The 21,871-nt window shown below is 40.1% G+C and overlaps 2 protein-coding genes and 1 long non-coding RNA gene across 3 annotated transcripts in view; 2 read left to right on the forward strand and 1 right to left on the reverse strand.

The window, feature by feature from the left end:
* The window catches only part of ciroz (ciliated left-right organizer protein containing ZP-N domains), a 43,121-nt gene extending 38,410 nt beyond the window's left edge, over positions 1 to 4,711 (forward strand). The window contains exons 10-11 of the mRNA XM_080444743.1: positions 1,838 to 1,901; positions 4,535 to 4,711. Coding sequence (XP_080300869.1) covers positions 1,838 to 1,901; positions 4,535 to 4,574 — 104 coding nt within the window. The 3' untranslated portion in view covers positions 4,575 to 4,711. The remainder of the gene's footprint in view (positions 1 to 1,837; positions 1,902 to 4,534) is intronic.
* Positions 4,712 to 11,134: 6,423 nt separating this feature from the next.
* LOC308097336 lies at positions 11,135 to 12,476 on the reverse strand. Its single transcript, XR_013934204.1, has 2 exons — positions 12,041 to 12,476; positions 11,135 to 11,565 (listed from the first exon to the last, which is right to left on the reverse strand). It is a non-coding gene; the product is annotated as an uncharacterized lncRNA (long non-coding RNA).
* The window catches only part of casz1 (castor zinc finger 1), a 205,264-nt gene continuing 194,941 nt past the window's right edge, over positions 11,549 to 21,871 (forward strand). Inside the window, exons 1-2 of the mRNA XM_080445076.1 lie at positions 11,549 to 11,725; positions 13,871 to 13,927. The gene's annotated coding sequence lies outside the window, so the exon portion shown is untranslated. The remainder of the gene's footprint in view (positions 11,726 to 13,870; positions 13,928 to 21,871) is intronic.

Consider the following 21,871-nt stretch of genomic DNA (forward strand, 5'->3'; position numbering starts at 1 on the left):
ACTGGGGCCCGAGACCCCCAGGGGTCCTTGGGGGGGTTCCAGGGAGCCCCCAGCAAAATGAGGAGCAACTCAAACCCATGTGTGCAGATAAACTAATAAAGCTCAAGAGGCACAAAGCTGTACTGTATATGACCACATTTGCAAATATCTACACAGACACTTTGATCACAGAGATGAGATCCAATTATTTTATACATACAGTATATGTTGTGGGAATCACATTGGTTGGTTCCACTGCATGACTTATCATATAGGTTTCTGCCTATGCTTATACTGTACTGTATAGTAGAGTGAATATTGTTGCTGTCAAGCAGAAACCTTGTATCTCCATATTATTCCCTTGTAAATTAATGCCCTACTTCATCATACAAGAGCGTTGCACGAAATAAATGAAAATAGCAGATATACAAGCTCAAAATGCGTTGCATCGCAATTCGTGAGATCTACATGCGACGCGTTATGAGCTTGTAGATATGCTATTGTACTTTTTTTTTTACAAATTTATGACATAGGACATTCTGCATGCTGTACTTTTACATTTTATGCTGTAAGTATATTTTTAATGCCAATACTTTTGCACCATTACTCGAATACAGGACTTTTACTTGTAACAGAGTATATTGTGGTATTGTTACTTTTACTCGAGTAAAGAATCTGAGTACTTCTTCCACCACTGCTAGTACTCCGATAGCCAGGCAGTGCTATGCCTCCGAGCTTATTGCACAGTGAGCCAGGTGTTGTGGGTAACAGAGTTCCCTGGTGGCCTACTGATGAAGAACATCTGGAGTGCTTCTGTTCCGCTACTTCTTTCCTGTCCCCAATATGACCAGGCGATGTAGCTAACAGTGCGATGCATGTCGACACATGGCTCCAAGGTCCCTTGATGCTCCAGTATTCATACCTGGCAGGGCTGCCCCGTTGACACTGTGCACACAGTTTCCATATGTGTGTCAAGTGCAGGGCTTCTGAGCCCATCGTAGAGCAGCACCCGAGGAGATAAATTGCTCCTGTAACCGTTTTCAGGTCCAAACGGGGGAAATCTGAAATGCCATGTGCAAGAACGAAGCAGAGCGGCCTGATATGATAGATGTTGACTCGTGCAATCACTCAACTCACGAGAAAACCCCAAAGTGAGTGTAAAGCACTGAGTCAAACCTCATTTATCTGACACTCTGACGTCTGAGCAGACTGGTTACCAAAAGTATGTGTCATTGTGAAAATATCTTCTTAAAAATGTGCACACCCTCTTTAAACCAGGCACACACCCACTATTAGGCTACAGTTCTGTTATGGCTGCTTTCTACCACCTGTTTATATCAGCAACAACATCAGTAATACACCATGCATTCAATTTTGCAATAATGTGGGACTTCTGTTTCATATTTTGAATAAGCCTGGAATTTTAATCAGTTGAGTCATCCAAACACCGCACTGGGTCAAACAACTGTCTTTCTTGCTGGGTTTGGATTGGGCAATATTCTTAGTCAGCTTTTATATGCGTTTTGTAACCTTGGTCTTTACTGGAGCAACATTCTCCCACTTTGGTAGTGTAGGCTGGTGTTTATTATACCTATTCTGCTTAGAGCTAAAATCTTAATTGCACAATATACGGGGTGAAGTCATCAATGTTCATTTAACTCTCAGAGTGAACAAATGTAACCAAATGGATTTGGTTACATTTGTACACTCTCAAAGTTAGAAATGGATAAATGAACACCGAGGATTTTGCTGTGTACATACTGTAGGTAATGGTATAGTACAGTTAAATCAAAAGCCAACTTTTCTTGCATGATTACTCTGCCAGGTGATAATACAAGCCCTGTTTCACTCTGTGCAGTGGCCCGGACACGGGTGTGTGGAACTTCAACCATCTTGAAAAGTGCATTGGAACTCATTGCCAGGTAGGTTTGCTGCTTTAAATAGAATGCACAGGCACATTTAGCTTAACACGTCTATACTGAGGATATTCTAGAATTGGTATGTCGTTGCTCTTGGATTACAGAAAAGAGTAGGTGCCATCATGTCAGCAGTGCTGAGTACTTAGTCAAGATATTCTTGAGCTTTACAGTCATCCCATCTGGAAGAATTAATGGAAATTAAGTACGTTCGAGAAAATGATTAGCCCCTGCAGTTGTAAGTAAACACATATATTTGATATGTTTCAAAAAGAACAATCCGTGTCAGATAAGTTCTGGTCCTTTTCTGTCCTTGACAGCCAAGGCTATAAAGGAGTTAAATCTGCTGGAACCTTGCCCTGCTGCCCAATTGAATGGCAAGCACAGTGATCCAAAACACCCTCTGCAGAAATAAAACAATATATAGAAATGTGCAATACTCAGATTTAATTTTCCCACCACCATCCATTTATATAATACATGAAATGAACCTCAAATTAATTTGCACCAGGGCTCTAAAGTAACAATGTAATCTCAGTGTTATAGCACAGTTGCAAATGGATTTCTGTCTCTTGTAATTTTATAAGAAGCACTCTGGGGGTCACCTTAAAAGATGTCGCTATTTTTTAAAGCCAAAACTATCCCCCAGCCTGTCAGCAGTGGAATCTCTGCAATGCAATCTGTTTTGTGCCATCGATTTGTCTGGTATTGCATCTTGTCACATGGTTCGCCTGTTAGGTTCGGTGATATTGGCAGAGATGACTAATTTTATACCCAGATGTCCATAATAAAGTGTGGAGTATCTGCTTACTTGTGCGCAATCTAGTCCTTAGAACGTCCTGACTAGTGCAGAATGTTTTGAACCCTGCTAAATGTTAAAGGACCAACATTACATTTCATGGCACAGGAAGAGAGAGGAAGAGGGGCTCAGCGGAATATGATGATCCTTTCATCACATTCTTCTACCAGAAAGAATGCTGAAGAAATTGAAACAGATGCCAACTATTTTGATGATCGAATGCTGCTACAGTATATAGTGTTGCTGCTATGGTACTCACTGTATTTCAGTATTTTTGTTAGAGCTAAACATTTAAATTGAGACAAGAAAAAGTGTAATTGTCAGACTAAAGCCCAATTTGTACTGACATCACATTGTTAGATTGAAAAACAGTTATTTTCGACAAGCGATACGGTTGCGCAACAGAACATAAATTAAGGTTAAGAGTTCACCATTAGTCAAAGAAAGAAGAAATATTAAACTTTTATGGTCCCTGTTCCAAAGTAATGCATTGTATGCTCCTATTTATAGCCTATAAAACACTGGAAAATGATACAAAAGCAATAAAAAGTCTGGAACTTCCATGTTCCTGAAGGGCACACCCCCTAACATACGTCACCCAGCACCTGTCACACCATCAGTCACTATATAAAACTCCCCCACGGACATAATGTATTCCCCCTTATGCTGCAAATCCACCCAGCATTTCCAAAACTTTTCATACGTCACATGAGCCCACCCAGATACCCCCTGGGCCATAACTCAGTACCTAAATTTAGGCAATATATTAAGACAGCCCCTCTCTGGACCCAGTGATAACTTTTGCCTTTTTTTGGGAACAACATACACCATTTAACCCTGGTGGAATGGAAGCATGCCCATGTATATGATTTATTTTTCAGATAAAGGCAAAGATTGCTGTCATTGGTGGAGGTCACTTTGAATACACAATGTGACATGATTTAAAGTGTGTTTTCACCAACGGTAGCAGTTGTGAGAACACAAACGTAGCTTCCAGAAAAGGCAATTGTGAGAAGCAGCGCTATAGTTTGAAACAGTAGTGTACACAGTGTAATCCTGTTCAAATGCAAGTGGGTATGCATTGCGTTTGTGTACAATTATGTAGGTCTGTGTTTGCATGTATAGTTAGATGTCCATTGTTTGCGTCCTTAACATTTACGTATGCCCAATCACGTCGTGATGTGGTGTGTTATGAGTTTGTAGATTGGCTATTTTTGCTATTTTTGAAAATGGGTGAAAATTTGAAAAATTACCAAAATAGGGACACCAGGTTGAAAGTGGTTAAAAACAACCCTGCTATCACCACATAAAATAGGCCTGAAGGTCATCATAAAATGGGATGATGGCAGAATAATGGCAGCTGACACAACCAAACAGAACCAGATTGGCTTCTGCCAGGTTGTTGTCCCCCCTGCCCCCCTAGTCTGATAGTCCGAATCACTGCTCTCCTCCCTCAACCTGAATGCCCCCTAAGCAACCTGATCAGATGGCTTGTTAATTTCCTCATTTCAGAGTTTTATGGATTTTCCAGTTGCTGCTCTGTTCATAAACAAGCATTTCAGCTGACCCCCGGCTCCCTCTTTGTATGTCAGCGTTTTCTCTGAAGGAGGAATTTAGAGCTCTGAAAGTTTATAAATAAGCCTTCTATCAAGTTCCACAACAGGTGTGACCTCTGTGTCCTAAAACCGAACACTTTCAGTGGGTGATATCTCAAACATAAGGGCTGCTGGATAGGCTACTCACTGCCTTGTCATTTTAGAAATGTCCCCTTGTTATGTAACCCTTGATAAGTGACTTTAAAAATAAAGTTGTTGTTTGTTTTTTTTATGCCCCTTTTTAGTGCTGCCGTGATCAACCTTGAAGACCATGGCAAATTATGAAGTGAAATCACTATGACAACACAACAGCAGCTGTGGTGTGGACAGTCATGGGGGGCAGAAATGACTGCCCCTACCCGCAGTCATGTCTGCCCCTGCCCCGGGGACTTTCAGATATTCAACTGGACTTTCAAGGATAAACTCACAGATCAGGTGATATACTGTGTCGGACAACAACACTCACCACGCCGTAATGAAAAGAACTCTGCATATCCCTGTGCTATTTCAACAAATGTTGTTATCCCTGTGCTATTTCAACAAATGTTGTGGAAGGCAGCGGGGGGATTGAAGCTCCTGCCAGAGAAGTTGTGAAGGACCAACTTCTTTTCAACATCTAACTTCACAGTTGCTTAATTTATACTCACACGTATGAAGGTGTAGCATGCTGAAAATAGCAGATCTTTTTAGGCTTAGGGCAAAACTAGCAAGAAAGAAGGGTTACAAAACGTCGTTTGTGCCAACGGCTGTGGACATTTTAAATAAGAAAATGTTTAGATAGTCTAATCGCCACTGTTCATGACCACTGTTGCTGTGTTAATGTGATTGCATTTTTATATAGTATTTTAATGCACCTGTGTATTTTTGTAATGTTTTATTGTTGTAACTGACTGCTGGTGTGCCAAAGACAAATTTCCATTTCATGTCAATTTAATGGACAATAAAGTTTCTTTATCTTTATCTTTATCTTATCTACAAGCTCAGCCTTTAGGGCAACCTCTTATTTACTATTGCTTAGGGTTCTTAGGCATAAGACACAGGCCTTGCAAACAAAATAAAGATTTAGAGTAGGAGACTCTATTCAGACATTTGGAAAAATAGACAATTCTCCGCTTAGGCAATTTGTGGCCTTAAAAAGTAAATACCCAGGTTGAGAAACATGTGAAGAGAGCAAGGATATCCATGCGTGGGTGAACATGTTGATATGACACTTAAAACTGAATGTTGCTTCTTCTCTGAAGAGATGTTTTGGTGTTGGATTATCAAGCTAGACAAAATTCAAGCCTTGCAGACTGCTATTGCCAAAACATTTCTTCACAACCCTTAACATTAAGAATTTCTGGAACCTTTTGATGCAAAAGAATGAAGAAACCTGAATGTGGACAAATGGAAAAGTTGGTAAGGCCAAGATGTTAAAAGGAGTGGAATTTGGAGGGACAATTGAGAAACAGAATGACACACAGGCACAGATGAGTACTGAGAAACTCTTCAAGGTCTAAACTCAAGACAATGACTCATACATTAGGTAGATTATCAGCATTCAACATACAGATTCCCTTCATAAACTGAAGACGTAGCTTATAATCATTAAAGATATTATATCCCAAATCTAAAATGAGATGAAATAAGGCTTGTCCACGTTTGTTGGAGGGTAAAAGGAGACTTGAGAAACAGGAGATGATGGGTAATGGTGGGTAAAATGTGCTCCTCTATGTCATGCCTATGTCCTTAAATGTCCCTCACTGTCCCCTGTCAACTGAGAACAGTCTTAGAATTTGGAACAGGTGAGCCAAGAATGAAAGCTGGTTGGATTACTTTACATTATTTCAATCAATTATTCAAATGTCTCCATTGCCTTCATGACGACTTGACGGGGCATGCCAAATAATGATCCCTCCCTCACGCGCATGTCTGCAAGTAAGCACGCTCGCCCAAATGTTCACTCGCTAATACTCGCCTGAGCATGCAAAATGCACATGCATAAAGCTAAAGCTCACACAACATGCAACACATATAACGTTAAATTAATTTGTGATGATTTAGTCCAACCACTGAAGGATGTCAGTGTCAGGTCGACCTGTGGCGTTGCAGCCACTCTCGCATTGCAGCCACTTTCAACCTGGGGTCCCAATTTCGGCATGCCATGCCATTATAGGTGAACATTTTCACAATTTTCCAAATATTTCCACAATAACAAAAATAGCAGATCTACAAGCTCACAATGCGTTATAATGCAACGTGTTGTTAGATATTTTTGCAGGACAGCATCATATGTGGTGTCCATAAGTATAAAATAGGGCTTAAGTGGTTAATGTCTGTGACAGTGTCCCAGAGAAGTTGCTGAAGGAGCTCTGCAAACAGGGACAGAATTAAGTGTGGCCAAACAAGCGCACGCGCACAAGGCACAGAGTGGCCTTTGTCTCAGACCTTGACTTTAAATGACTGTCAAAAACTAATAAATATTTTAGAATTAGGTGAGTGTCAGGGGGACAGGCTTGCTCTATCAGGCGTCTGCTCTCTTGACTCTCCCAGGGAAACAGGTGCAGGCACATGAAGGGGAATTTTGTTTCTAAAATAGCATTTAGTGTTTTAGTCCTCCTGGAGACCTTCTCTGGGATAAATTCTCATGTAATCATATACCCTGGTCACAGAGAAAACTTCTAAAGCGGATCTACAGACACATATGGCTCATAGGGGCGGGACATAGTATCAGCTTCAGGGACATAAACACCATTTAAATATTCAATGTTAAAATGATTTAATATGGCCTCAAAGACACATCATCCAAGATGGTAAAGTAATATAGCAATGCTGCTGTCTGATCAATCTGTTTATACACAAACATGAATAATCTTTTATTATTTGCACCACCAACTTTGGGCTTTAATCTGAAAAGCAAAGAACAAGACAAGATGCCAAGACAAGACAAAATGTACTGCATTTGCAAAGATGCAGGGTTAACAAAGAGAGAGAAAGAGATCTGTCTGAAGCACTGGAGCCTCCTAATGCGTTCTGAATCTTGAATATAAAAGTAGTGAAATGAAGACTAATACTGTATCTTTGACATTGTCATTTTATGGCTGTCAAGAGGGCCTGTTTATTTTCATCATTAGAGGACTGTGCCGTCTCCTGAATGTGCAGGTCGAGCTTGTGCTCCCTTTGAGCCCTTGTATCTTATTTTTGATTTTTTTTTTCATTCGAGTCATCAAATGCCTGCAACATAATGAGAGATGTGGCAATTAATTTTCTTTTAATCAAGGTCGAAATGAAGTAAATTGGTGCAGCTTGGCGAGCCCTTTGGCAAGCTCATTTTCTATTTTTGCAGTGATGCAAAACAAATACGATAAAATTATGGCCTTCCTCACCTTCTGTAATTAGAAAGCGTGAATGATCAGACAGAGATGATATGTAATATAACTGTACCTCCAACTGTCCCACTCGGTTTCCCCAGAGATCAGATTTCAGCTCTTTTGAAACAGATGACCATGTTTTCCTTCATTTGCTTTCCTAATTTGTCTGTTCTTTCTCTCCCCCTTCCTGCCACAGCTACAGACAGAGGGAGCAGCTCAACATGACATTGACTGCAATGTTGTTGTAATGCCTCTCAAATCTTATTAAAGACCACAGCTGTGAAAGACCTTGCTGACTCCACAAATTTCCATTAACTGTGTTGTTTCAGTAGCCCTCCAAGCTGATTAGGAATTTATTAAAATTAGATTTTAACTCTGCATCTTATCATCGCCATATGGTTCGGTGACCAGCACGGTTGGAGATGGCATTTTTTTTAGTGCAGACATATTTTTGTGTAACTACAGCCACTCTTATGATTTGTCTTTTAGAACAATAGCTTTTATCACAGCTTCCTAATTACCAATCTTGTGAATGGACGGTATTAACCTTGGGCACAGACATAAAGCGGTTGGATGGTGTAATGGTAATATCTAATGTAGATTGCTTAGGGAGAAATATTTTCACAACGAGTCCTTTGGATAAACTTGGGACTCAGGACACTATTCCTTCCCTCAGATTTTACGTCTGTGTTTGTCCCAAGTTTACATTTTGTGATATTGTAATCATTGTGGAAGACCTTCACCTTAATTTCCTGTTGGAAGTGATTGAGGAAGTTGCGACCAACCACCCACCACCACTTATTGTCTGCTAGTTGAATGAGTGAATACTGTGTAGATCGAGAAAACATATTGGGGGGAAGAAAAAAGGGAAACGGAATTGTGTGTTTTCATTGTTACTTTTAAACAATGTTTAGTTTCACAATTACAGCGGAGTACCTTTTGTAAGGGCATGTAATTTAGATATATAACATTGGAATAATAAGTGTTGTATTATGTCTGACAATCTTATTGAGTGCAATTTAATACAAGTCATGAGAAATACATAGTTATCCCAAAGAGAGTTAACTCATTTGCTAAAGAATTCCAGCAGCTCTTGCCCTCTGCTGCTCATGTGTTGCTTACATCTGTCACACCAAATGTGGTTCCACACACTGCCTTGAACATGAGGCAAAACTCATTGGTAGAAAAAAAAAAAAAAAACATATACAAAGGCTTGATAGAGCATTCACTCTAAGTCAGCACTGTTAGGTGGACCCAGCAACAGCTGTCCAATATGCCTGCCCCCCCAACCATCCACCACCACCTTTCAAAAAATGCTCCCTGTTTACCATACATAGGCAGCTGCCACCATGGTTAACTTCCATAAGACAGCCGCCTGCTAGAGGACATTTGTACATGTCTTTATCTAATTAAGGTGAATGCCAGTTCCCTGGCCCCTTCATACAATGTGACTGAGAATAAGTCGACCTTGATCAGGCTCTTGCCAGTCGATGGTCAGGAGGCTTGTGGAGGGCATATGTCTCCATGGATCAAAATGTCCATTTTGCTAAGAAGAAAGGGGTCCCTTGTCTCTTGTCTTCCCAACTTGACTCAAGTGTCACCCTCTGTAATCAAAAGCACACTGTGAACATATGACAAGAGATAAGCTCATTAGACATTTGCAAAGTGTGTGTTTTTAAAGATTTGTTTTGTGTGCTATGATGATCATATGTTGCAACTTGAGCTACTCAAACCTGCTGCGTGTGAATGAGAATTAAAAAGTACTTATGAACAGTATATCACTGATTCTCAGCATGGGGGGGGGCAGGGTGTCCCAGCTAAATGATTGACAATTAGGAACCAAATAGACCCTTACGGGTCTGTAACTCTGACAGTGCACAAATGGAACCATCTGATTCCATTTTTACACTGTCAGAGTTAAATTAACACTGAGGATTTTACAGTGTAGATTGGGATCCCAGAGGTAATATATATATATATATGTTTATCAAATGGGGGTCTGTGGTCTAATGCATATCAAACTGGGGGTCCTTGTTGAGAATCACTGCTGTATATTAAGTACTATGCAGTTCCATATATCACTGTTAACAGTTGCATTTTCTGAGTATACTTATTGTATGCTGTTGAACGTTATTTTGCAGGTCAGTATATGAATATGAATGTATGTATGTATCGGTATTAAAGCTACAAGCTGAGTGTGTTCTCTCAAGATTGAGAGAGCACTTTAGTTTAACCAAACTGTATGTCTTTTCTAACCTTGGACTACCATGTGATTAGCTTTTAATGTTTTATAATTAGTGGTAGCAATGGCAAAGGAGTCAGCAGGGCAGGGGTGGGCTGGGTACGCCCTTGAGAGCAGGCCTTATGAATCAATGGTTGGCGATAAATGGACTGGATCATTACTGAATCAAGTGATCTGCAGAATAATCTATTGATTTTTTGGTCTTTCTTACTTCTTTATTATTCTGTATCACAGTATTGCAACATCAGGAGGATCCCATTGATGGATGGGGAGCTTCTACCTCTGCAGTGACCGTGGGGGGTGTTTACTTAAGAATGTAATATGCGCCCCACATCCCCGGGAATTACTGTGCATACAATGCACAGTAACACACAGGAACTTGCGTCTACCTACATAGTGCACTTTTTTTCATTTAACATCGGCATTCTCTGCTATTAACATGCATTAGTGTTTTTGAGCACGTCATCATGTGGATGTTTTAAGTGACTGCAGAAGTCTGGCAGAGGCAATGTACTGTAAGGCCACATCAACATTAAATATGCACACTATGTAACAACATCCAGCTAGGGATAATAGGGGGTGGATCTGAACTATGAGAAAGCCTTGCAATATTCATAAAAGAGAACATTTAAAATCTGAATATTCAACTTTAATAGTGGAAATTGTTAAAAGGCTATGTATGTATTTGAGAAAAGTCAAACTGTCGCTCTGCACCTTTAATCTCCTTTAAAAAATGAGATAAACCAATTGTGTGAAATTATTAAACCTAACCTTGAATTTCACAGTTTAAGGCTGTAATACAGTTTAAAGGCGATGGTCTAATAGGGTATGATGGAATGTCATATATAATTACAGTATTGCAGTATTTCGTTTATTACCCTTGCATCCAAAACCTACAAGAAAGCCAGAGATTAAAGCACTACCTTGTTAGTTGACTTTGCTATTGATCCTCTGGATTCTTTATTATGTAGAACAGGGCACATCACAAAACTGCTAATTGGCAATAATCTGTTTGTCAATAGTTCACAAGACTGCAGAATTTAGATAAGCAAAGTTCAGGTTTAAAATACATTATCACAGCCCCGTTATTCCTTAGGGCTTTGTGTCTGGAATACCTTCAAGGTGTCTCATGCACAGAATATTTTACAGTACAATTAGTCATGTATAGGTAGTAGGAGAGAATAGGTAGGACACTGAAGATTAGGTATTATTATTATATAATTTAGAATGTAGAAAGTTCAGTTAAGGAGGTCTATTTTCATTGGTCATTTTTATTGAAAGAGTGTAATTTCAACATATACAAATACAGAACCGATATTTGTGAAAATAATTATTCAATACTGAATTGGTTAGTAGTAGTTACCATGCCCACATGACACAAACTGGAAACAAACTTTGCAAGTGTCCAAATCCCCTCTACATTTAAAATAAATAAATAATAATAATAAATGCCACCAAAAATACACTTGCTATTCGATTTATGATGGAATAACAGCTAGCAGTGCTTTGTGAGTGGCAAGAGGACTGTGTTCTAACAACCTGTCAATGAACAAGGGAGAACCACACGAGACTCCATTCCAGCTTTTCCAACCAACACCTGATAGCCGAGAAATTCAATTAAGGACTCCTCTTGCCACTTGGAGCCGGGTCTCCAGGGCAGATCTTCCGGGCGACTCACTCACCCCTGTAAGAGAAATTAGAAAAATGCTACAATAAAACATGAAAAACTGACAAAAAATGTGGCAACTTTAAAATCACGAACGCTCTCATTACAACCCACCCTAAAAAAACACACACACGTCCCTTTAAGTTGGGGGAAGTCACCGAAAGACAACGAAGTACAGGTAAGAGTTTTGCTTTTCACCTCAACAACTACGTGTTCATTTTCCAAAACATATCACACACTCAGAGAGCAGAGCTCAACATCAAAGTGTTCCTACAGCGGGCTTTCACACGACTATACACGCATAGCCTTGGATCAAGACTATCATAGATGTATTTTATCGAGTCTGACTTTTACTTTCGCATCTAAAAAAATGTCAAAATCGATAAAAAAAGATAGCAAGGCTAACACACACGCAGAATGAAACATTAAAAACATAAGACAACATTTAGAATAGATGTGACGACTTATCGGTGAAAGCGATGCAGCTCCTTACCTCGGTGCACACAGCGCGGACAGTGCAGGACAGACAGAGAGCAGACACCAGCAGGTCTGGAGCGACTCGTACCTTATTTCTGTGTAGGTAGCAGGCTGTGGTGTCTTTGAAAATGCCGACGAGGACTGTGTTAAACCCGAACCTGTCAAATTCAGAGCTGTCGTAGGAGAAAACATAAACAAAACCGTGCCTTCCTTCCGCGTGTGTTGCTGCTTCGGCAAGTTGAGGCAGAGATGCAACTTTTCTTGCGTGTACTTTTTTTTTTGTTGCCGTCCTGTCTGCTGCTGCTGCTTTCCCGAATTCCCTAAATATAGCATGTGATGATGATGATCAACCGTGGCGTGATTGAAACGCTTCATTGTCAGGACATCACAGTGACTACTTTACTTTTTTCATTTTAGTTATACAAGAGTAAAATCAGAATGACTGCTGTCATGTCACAGCTCCTGCCGATATAACGACAACGCATCGGTTGTGGTGGGGATGTAAACTAAAGCTGCACGTTTGTTGACAATAATAACTTTGCGAAACGCATGGCTTTCCCCAAACAGGTGATTCCAGGAAGCACAACGATTTTACACAAACTCGTGTGTGTTGTGAACCAGTAGTTCTCAAACATTTTCGTGCCAAGGACCCCCAAATTGATATGTATTTGGGGGTATTTTATTCATCTGAAAATGTTTTGTGCCAGACAGGGATTTTTCAAAAATGTAAAAAAATAGCAAATGTACAAGGTGAGCTTGTAGTTCTGCTATTTTGAAATGGCCAAGGTAACACTTTTAGCTGGGGAGTGGGGACCCCCTGGAAACCCTCCAAAGACCCCTGGGGGTCCCCGGACCCCACTTTGAGAACCAATGTTGTGAACAGTAGACCAGCATCAGTGCAGGACATCTCTGTGTTTAGAAGCCTACATATTTATTTAGAGGAAATAGTCAATATCCAGTGTGTAAACATGAAAGTTCTGATTGATATTGGGACTTTTTGTCGCTTTATTGTGACTGTATTGTAAGTTAAAAGCCTGTAGTATAATATGTGGTTGCACGAATATGAACTCCTCAAACTCTTGGCTTCAGCTTAATCTGTATTATTTTTCAATTATATATATTTTTTAGTTTTAAATAAATTATAAATCTATCATTATTTCAAGAAACTCTGAAACCATCCACCTGCTATTTAGTTATACCTATTGTAACCTATTCATACCTGTTGGCAACTATTTACTTTTACTCTTTCACCCACATACACACACATGCTGTGTAACTTCTACACATCAAAATACACTCTTGCCATTTGTGGCAGATGTCAGTGTGAGTGCAAATATAGCATTTAACTCTATTTCTACAGTACCTGCACCTCAAGAAATAATTATTGATCTGATAATGAGTTAAACCTCCTCACATACAGGATAAGTTCATCTTAAACATTTAAAAATAGTATTATTTTTCTGCATAATTTGATACAGAAGGATTCATTCTGATCAGTAAATACATACATACATACAGTATCTCTGTGATATGATATTTCTTCAAATTGATCACATACTATACCAGTAGAGGGACACTTAACTCTGTTATGCATTTTTTAATTCTATTTTTATTTGTGTTGTTATTCTCACTTATTAACACAGCACAGGAATAGATCACTGGCACTTTAAACCTGGGGTTCTCATATTCTCGCCGGATCTTTCTCCTTTGCTAATTATTGTGTTGTTTTCAGAGCAAATATGTCATATCCATGGCGACCAGGCAGGTTTATTGTCTCTCTCATGCAATAGCTCACATAAGTAATTAATTACCCCTTTTTTCTTCTCCCCTGTCTTTGGTTAAACAGATCATTCATGGGAAGCCATCTACTATATTAAATATGCCAGTGCCAGAACAACACAAGGTAAATATGAAACTTATATATATACTGTGTGTGTGTGTATATATATATATATATATATATATATATATATATCCATTCTTTTTATGTTTTTGGTCTTTAATACTAGACAGATTAATGTACAGTATTGTAATGTACAGTATGTTATACTCTGTTAATACAGCACCTGTGTAGCCAAACTGCTGCTGATGTATTCATGCATGCAAAACAAGAGCACACACCTGACACTTATACAGGCCAGCTCAAAAACACATGTTACACATGAATTCAGCTTGCTTTTTGTATGTCATGAATAACAGGCACTAGTTACCAGTTAGACCCCAAGTACATGAGCGTCACTGATGCCCCTTACAGTACTTTTAAGAGGTCAGTTCTAATGCCAGTCAAAAGTGTGTGTAACATTACTGTACATGAGGTGCAGCCACTTACTCCCGTGTAGTGCAGAGAAGTAGTGTAGTACCAGGGGTTATGGAGCCCGAGCAGTGAGCTAGCTGCACAGTATGTCAGTGGTAGCAGCGGCTCCTCCTTTACCGCCGCAAGCTCCCTTTTAGTGTGCCTGTGGAATGTGACGGCATGCGTCTGCTGTCCGGAGGTCCATCTCTTGCTGGACACTGGCCAGTCCTCACTGTCACACCAGCGGTACAGGTTCTCATCTCGCCTCTGCATTGATGAGACACTGCAACATCTATCTGTCACATATACTGTCCTCCTCTCCTTTCTCTACCTTGCTCCTTCTCTCCTCTCTCGGCTTATATATACCATGTCTCCTGTCTTTACCCCCCCCCCCCCCCATCCATAATTTCATAATATCGAAAGTTGCTGTTTGTGTTTTGTGTTCTTTGTTTATGGGATGCAATCATCTCTAGGCCTCTTGATTGGATCTCTCTTAACTGGCACTTGAAATGTTGCTTGGAGTGCGGTGCTCCTTGTCCACTTGGCTAGTTTTAGAATCCCATTGGTTAATCAGCGTGCAGTGCCTCCAAACCTCCTTATTTCCTGCAGCGCTATCAGTCAGTGAAATGCCTCATGTCTCATAAGTACCCATCTGCATCTTTCAAGAGGTGTGCAGAATTAAACCCATGTGTATTCCTTTTTCAGTTTGACCTTGGCTCTGGACCTCGGGTCTTTGATGTCAAATAACGTCAATAATCCCAGGCGGCATTTGACAGGCTTCAAGGGCTATTACTTTTGTTTCCCAAACACGTGAGCTTTGTCAATCAACCCCAATGTAATGATTTTGTATCCAAATTCACATTGCAGCCACTGCACTGCTTAGCTTTGTAAAAATCTGCCGCCTTCCACACACTACCGTCCTACCAGCAGCACAAATGGCACACATGTTTTTTTAATCATCATTATTGTTTTTATTTTAGTGCTGGGGAAATGTCCTTTTTGCATGCTTGATCAACCAGTAGAGAAATCCAATATAATGGAGGTTCAAGGTGAATTGCATCCTATGCATTTCCCCCTCCTCTGACTGGAGGAATATTCCAGAGCAAAATAAACAAATCACACAGACAACAGTAATATAGGGTTGATTTTGAAGGCATGAAATAAGTATCGATTAAATCCAGCAGTTCATAGATGAAAATGGCCTTTTTGGTAATTTGTCCTGGGTCCTTTCAATACTGAGGAGAAAGAGTGAGCGAGGCACAGAGAGAGAAGGAGAGAGGGGGGAGGGGGGGGGGGGGGGTAGACATAAGGAGGATGGGGAATAGTGGAATAATAGAAGAAACAGAGAGAGAGATGGAGAGAGAAAGAAGAAAGAACGTCAAGAATGAGAGAGAAAGACAGAGGAGGAAAGAACACTGGCAGAGTTGAGAGAGGGAGTTGAGAGAGGGACATGCTCATTATCACCCTTATGCCTAATTTAATACTCCATCATATAGCGTATGTCGTATGAGCTACAAGCTTACAACAGATTGTGGTGCGACGTGTTGTGAGCTTGTAGATCAGCTATTTTCGGCGCAGGACACAGACGTATGACGAAGTATAAATCAGGCTTTAATAAGTCTTAAGGAAAGAAGGAGCATTGACTGTAAATGCACGGTAATCCTAACACTGGCCAAGGTTAGTAGGGACATCAGCACATGTGCACTGTTCCCAGCTGGCCACCTTGGCACAGGGAAGGCACCAGAAGAACACAGTTAAGGATAGATGTACAAGGAGAAAGTGGGGGCAAAGGTTAGGCCCTTTCCCCCTCTCTAGCCTGTATGTTTTCGATGTAACGCTTATGAGGGCCAATGGCTGAAACGCGATAATTTCTTGACCCCGGTGCACATTAAAAGTTCTTAAATGTATTTTTTTTGGTGTTATCGATTGTTTTTATTCATCATATCACAACAGCGATACAATTATGCCAGTATATATAGATGCATCATGAATAAAAAAAAAATATTGTTTAGAGTCTGCACCCGTTCTTGCTCTAAAGTCATCGGTTGAGCAAGGCCAATTCTTTGAACTATTGAGTGGATGTGCCACCTTGGCCCCATGAGGACTCAACAATGGCAGCTGCTGTAAACTGTAACTTTCATGTCCAACCGGGTTTTGAACCCAGGTCCCCCACGTAAGCGCCTAAGCTATTGTACTGCACACACTCCACCTTCCTGGTTTACAAATTATTAGAACTGAGGTGAAGAAGGCATATCAAAAGACTGGAAAATCATGGAACATGGAAATCAGTTGGTTTCTCTGTAGTTACTTGTAGTATTATGACGTAGAGCTCTACTCCTGCTGCCACTATTTCTGTGCAGAGATGGCTTTGGCCAACCACGTATTGAGATCTGATCAATATTTGAATGTAGCATTGTTGTGGAATTTGCTTAAACCACTTGACATTGTATGTAATGTAAACGGTGAGGTTCTCGTATAAGCCCTCCTAGGGTTTCTTACCTCACCGGCACAACAATATTCTGTCATCTTTCCTAGGAAAGAAGTAGTATACTATATGTATATGTATATGTATATGATTCCTGTTGTGCAAATCAATAAATTGAATCAAACCCTAGCGTCCCTATTCTGGAGTGAACATTTGGCGAAAATAGCTGATCTACAGTACAAGATCACAACGCATTGCAATGTGATTTATTGTGAGCTTGGAGATCGGCTATTTTCGGCAAAGAGGCTTTGTGTAGAGAGAATTACTATAGAGGATCTAGTATATATCCCTGCGGTCAGTATATAGGGTTTAAGTGGTTAAAGTAGACTGATTGTTTGATTGTAAATTGGACAATCTCAAAAGTTGACATTTTCGTCCTCTGGGAATTCAGTATGACAAAGCATTTGATGGAGTGGGCTACTGTACACAGTCAGGCCACTGTTCTTTGGGTGTGGTCCAAATGCAAGAGATAAACTGGCTAAACCAGTGACCAATTAATTCATTTAACAAATTGACAGCCGCTGGGGGGGTTGTTCAACCATGTTGGTTTAATGGAAATCCATTGCGGTATTTATATACCTAGAGATATTGTAGCTTACGATATAGGCTAGTATTCTGTCACTCTAAGCAATCTACAATATTACACATTTATTTTTATTAGTGAAATAAATCAGATAATTGATGTGTCTGACATACCCGTCCAAATCCACATTAAAACCACACCAGGAGGTGAGTTTTATGATTTCATCTATTGAGCATGGTAGTTTGCCACCGCTATACGTTTCAAATTTCAAGCTCTGCACTCATTAGGTTCTGAGCATAGATATAAAAGTAGAGATAGGTCATATGCACTCTACTTCACTGTTCACAGCCACCAACTTTGAGGATTGACCAACAAGGTTGTTTTCTGTTCTACTAAATAATAATACGAATTTTGGCATCAACTGTACCTGTCACTTCAACCAGTCGATAAGAAAGTTAGTTCCCTCCTTGAGAACATAAGCTTTATGGTGTCGAATCAATGAGGGTTTTCTTTTTGCTGACGACACTGTGAGTGTCATTATGGGAGTGGGTTGGCTTGAGTGTGAGTAGGAAGGGGGCAACAGTCACATAAACAAACGAAATAAGAGCCGATGGCTGAGAATGAGGTGCCCTTTTGTCTTGTTCATTGTAATGCCATCTCTGTGCCTCTCTGTCACTGTAAAGATGATTTACCCACAAACAGATGTTCTCAACCCCTAGCTCGTGAACCTGCCCCATTTTGTTCTATTTTTTGCCGTTTGAAAGGTTAGGCAGTGAAATACTTTCCCCATAACATACTCAACTCCCATGATTACCACAGTATCTCCTGTGTCTGTGAAAAATAGTGTGGAGAATAGGGCTGCAACTATCGATTATGTATTTTAAACAATTATTCCATTGATTAATCGAATAATAGATATACTGTATACTGTATATATTATGAATTGAATAACCACTTAACACATTCATTGGCAGCTATTCATTAATTAATTCATCCACCACTGCCAGCGGTTTTACCTTATTTTGAGTCTTTTTGACGATCCACAGAAAATAATTAATCAACCCGGATGTAAACAAACATTGTCTCCGTGGAAAGACAAGTCTCTCTTCTTTCCACTGGAAAAAAAACATTGTAACCGCGATTGTTCATTCTGTAGTTATCGGCAGTTGAATATAGCTCGTTTTCACCACAATCTGTGAAAAGAAATCCGAGATGCATGTATTTTTATAAATATGATAACATTTTAGTGGACGGGGTGAAAATGTCATTTCCGGGTGGATCCTTCTCCCGAAGTCAAGGCATCATTCATAGGTTGGCGTAGAGCGCCCTCTAGCGTAATCACTAAAAACAGTGAAGTGTGGATTTGAGATGACGTAATATTACGTCCTTGGCAGTCAATGTGTTATGTGTTATTTTGTACTTACTGTAGTTGCACAACGGTGTTGTGATTTTTTTTGTTTGGAATCTTCAAGCAACGTTGGTTCATTTCATATCACGGACCCCAACATTAATTTAATATGTATTTGGACACAGATCCCCATTTGAAAATATTTTGTGCCAGGAACCCCTATAACAGAAGATTTGTGTTAAAAGATTTCAAAACGATTCAAAATGTCCCCACATTTTTCAATTTCCTTCACTTTTCTTAAAAAATGCAATACTAACTCATTTTGCTGGGGACCCCTGCAACCTCCTGAAGGATCCCTGGGGGTCCCGGGACCCCATTTTGAGATCCACTGTCATTGCGACCTTTTGAACGTTTTCACCTATAATGACATGCCCAAAAGAAACACTGTGGATAGTGGGGTCTGTCTGTGAAAAACACTGTGGATAGTATAGTCTGTCTGTAAAAAAACACTGGATAGTGGGGTCTATCCTGTGTCTGTGAAAAACACTGGATAGTGGAGTCTGTCCTATGTCTGTGAAAAACACTGTGTGGATATTGGGGTCTGTCCTGTGTCTGTGAAAAACACTGGCTAGTGGTGTGTGTCTGTGAAAAACACTGTGTGGATAGTGGGGTCTGTCCTGTGTCTGTGAAAGACACTGTGTGGATAGTGGGGTCTGTCATGTGTCTGTGAAAAGCACTGTGTGGATAGTGTGGTCTGTCCTGTGTCTGTGAAAAACACTGTGGCTAATGGTGTCTGTCTGTGAAAAACACTGTGGTGTCTGTCTGAAAAACACTGCAGATAGTGGTATACCTCTCTCCAACAGGCCAGGTGATGTGAGCCTGTTGTCTTTGTTGCATCAGCAGAAGATACTTTTTGAGCATCTCCCAGTCTCTAGTTGCCTTCCCACTGTCTCTCTCTCTCTGTCTCTCTCTCTCTCTCCCGCTCTCCCCGTCTCTCCATCCTGCACCGTTTTGGTTGGAGCTTGGTTGGCAACCTGCTCCCGTGCCCTCCCCCCAGGGAGCTGGGGAGGCAGAGAGCCATCACCATGGTGATCTGAACACAGATCCCCCACACAGCAGTCCATTGTGACTGGCGTGCGTTGAGGTGAGAGGGAACAAAATGTCACAGCAACAGGTTTTTTTGTGTTTTTGTTTTTTTGTCTCAATACACGGTGGGATTGTTTGTGCTCAGATTTGTGCACTCGACGACACGGGAGAGACTATAGGAGAGGCTGTGGGATGAGAGGAAACAACTTGATTGGATGAATGAATGGAGGAACAGGGAAAATAACTGAAATCCAATGCAAATTAGTCCACATAATGAAGCAGATCTTCTGACTGTTTCATGTTGGACATGGTTTATGTCAGGGAAGATTCTTTTTTTATTTTTTTATTATTTCAATATGTTACATATTGATATGAATATTCTTTTTAATGTATTCAAATCACATGATTGGTTATTATATCCAAATCCTATTGGTTATCCAAATGGGCCAAAATGGTATAATTGATTTGACAACATTTAAACAAAGAATTCATTAATTATTTTGTCATTAATATTTTACGATAGTAGCAGATTAGCAGATTATGTTTACCCCAGAAGGAAGAAAATAAATCCTCACTGTGCTTTAAAACACTGATTCTCAAAGTTATATATTCTACAAGCTCACAATGCGTCACATGGCGAGGTGTTGTGAGCTTGTAGATCTACTATTTTTTAAACGTTTTTGAAAAATCTTAAACTGAATTTTGAAAATCTATCAAAATATTTTCTGATGGGGGTCCGCGGCCAAATACGTGTACATTTGGGGGTCCTTGACATGAAAATGTTTGAGAACCACTGCCTTAAAGTAAAGCTACAGGTTACAGAGCTGTTTGCTTTAGCTCTACCACTGACAGATTGTACTATGTCCACTAGGGGCAGCAAGGACAAATATAAGCAGCCCAACACTTATCAAAGGCCTCCACTGGGCTTCAGGCAGTAAGTGGGTACACATGGGTAAAAGATATATTCAAATATTTAAACAAAAATATGAAAAAAACAATTCCCCGAAGTGAAGATGAATTAATATGAACCAAAGGCATTCAACTCAAATGCTTAATATTTAATACTAGCACCTTAAGGCATACTGTAGACTTCCTTCCCAGTTGTTTACATTTTATGATTAGTCATTGTACTAGCGATAGTGTGGTTGTTATACTATTATTTCAGAATAGGGGTTAATAGATGGCCTACACACACATGAATTTAACAGAAACACCATGCTTCTGTATTACTGTCATAGTGAGTAGTTATTAGTTTATTATGCTAATGCCCTCAGTTTAAGTTGACCTTTTGCCACCCTTTGTTAGGGTAGCATGCTATTGGCTGCAGGGCTTGGACGGGAAGGAGGGGGGGGCTACAGTTACAGCCACAGATAACTTGGCATTGAGGAGATGCAGCAGGTTTTGCCCCCAACCCCGAAGAAGGGCAAATGGGGTGGCAAGTGCCCCCAACCCCATGACAGGTTCAGTGTTGCCCTCTGTCCCAAAGGTGCAGAGAGAGGGTCACCCCGTGCCCCATGGCATGAGGGTGGCATCAAACAAGCATGCAACCCTGGCGTCTGGCATAGTATTTGCGCTCCTGGTCTCTGATAAATGTGATGTCAGCCTATAGATGCTAAGATGTAAGATGTACCATATTGTGGTACCATATATACACATATGCACATACAGTACAGACATACTGTATGAGCTTTGGGTTTTATAATTACACCCAACGTCAAACGTGTTTTATTTTTGTAAGCAGTCTAAGCACCAACACATTTTATACTAGTTATTTATTTTAGTATCTAGTATGTACAGTAGTTGGTATTTCATTTAGTTCATTTTCATAGTTCATTTGTACCCATGTTGGCGCACACTAAATTCCTGTGTTAATTTATTCATTTGTAACTCAGAGTGTCCAAATGTAATCAAATGGACCCTTATGGGTCCATTTGGTTACATTTGTACACACTCTTAAATTTGCAGTACACTGTAGTGTACACTGCCATGTATTTTTGTTGCCCCATCTCAAACAGTGAGTGATTTGGCTGATATCCAATAACCGATTAATTGCATAGTCAAATCGATTGATACCGATGATTCCGATATAATATATAAGTTTCCAGTTGGGTT

This window comes from Gymnoscopelus braueri, assembly GCF_963280865.1.
Source record: "Gymnoscopelus braueri genome assembly, chromosome: 12".
NCBI classification, from domain to species: Eukaryota; Metazoa; Chordata; class Actinopteri; order Myctophiformes; family Myctophidae; genus Gymnoscopelus; species Gymnoscopelus braueri.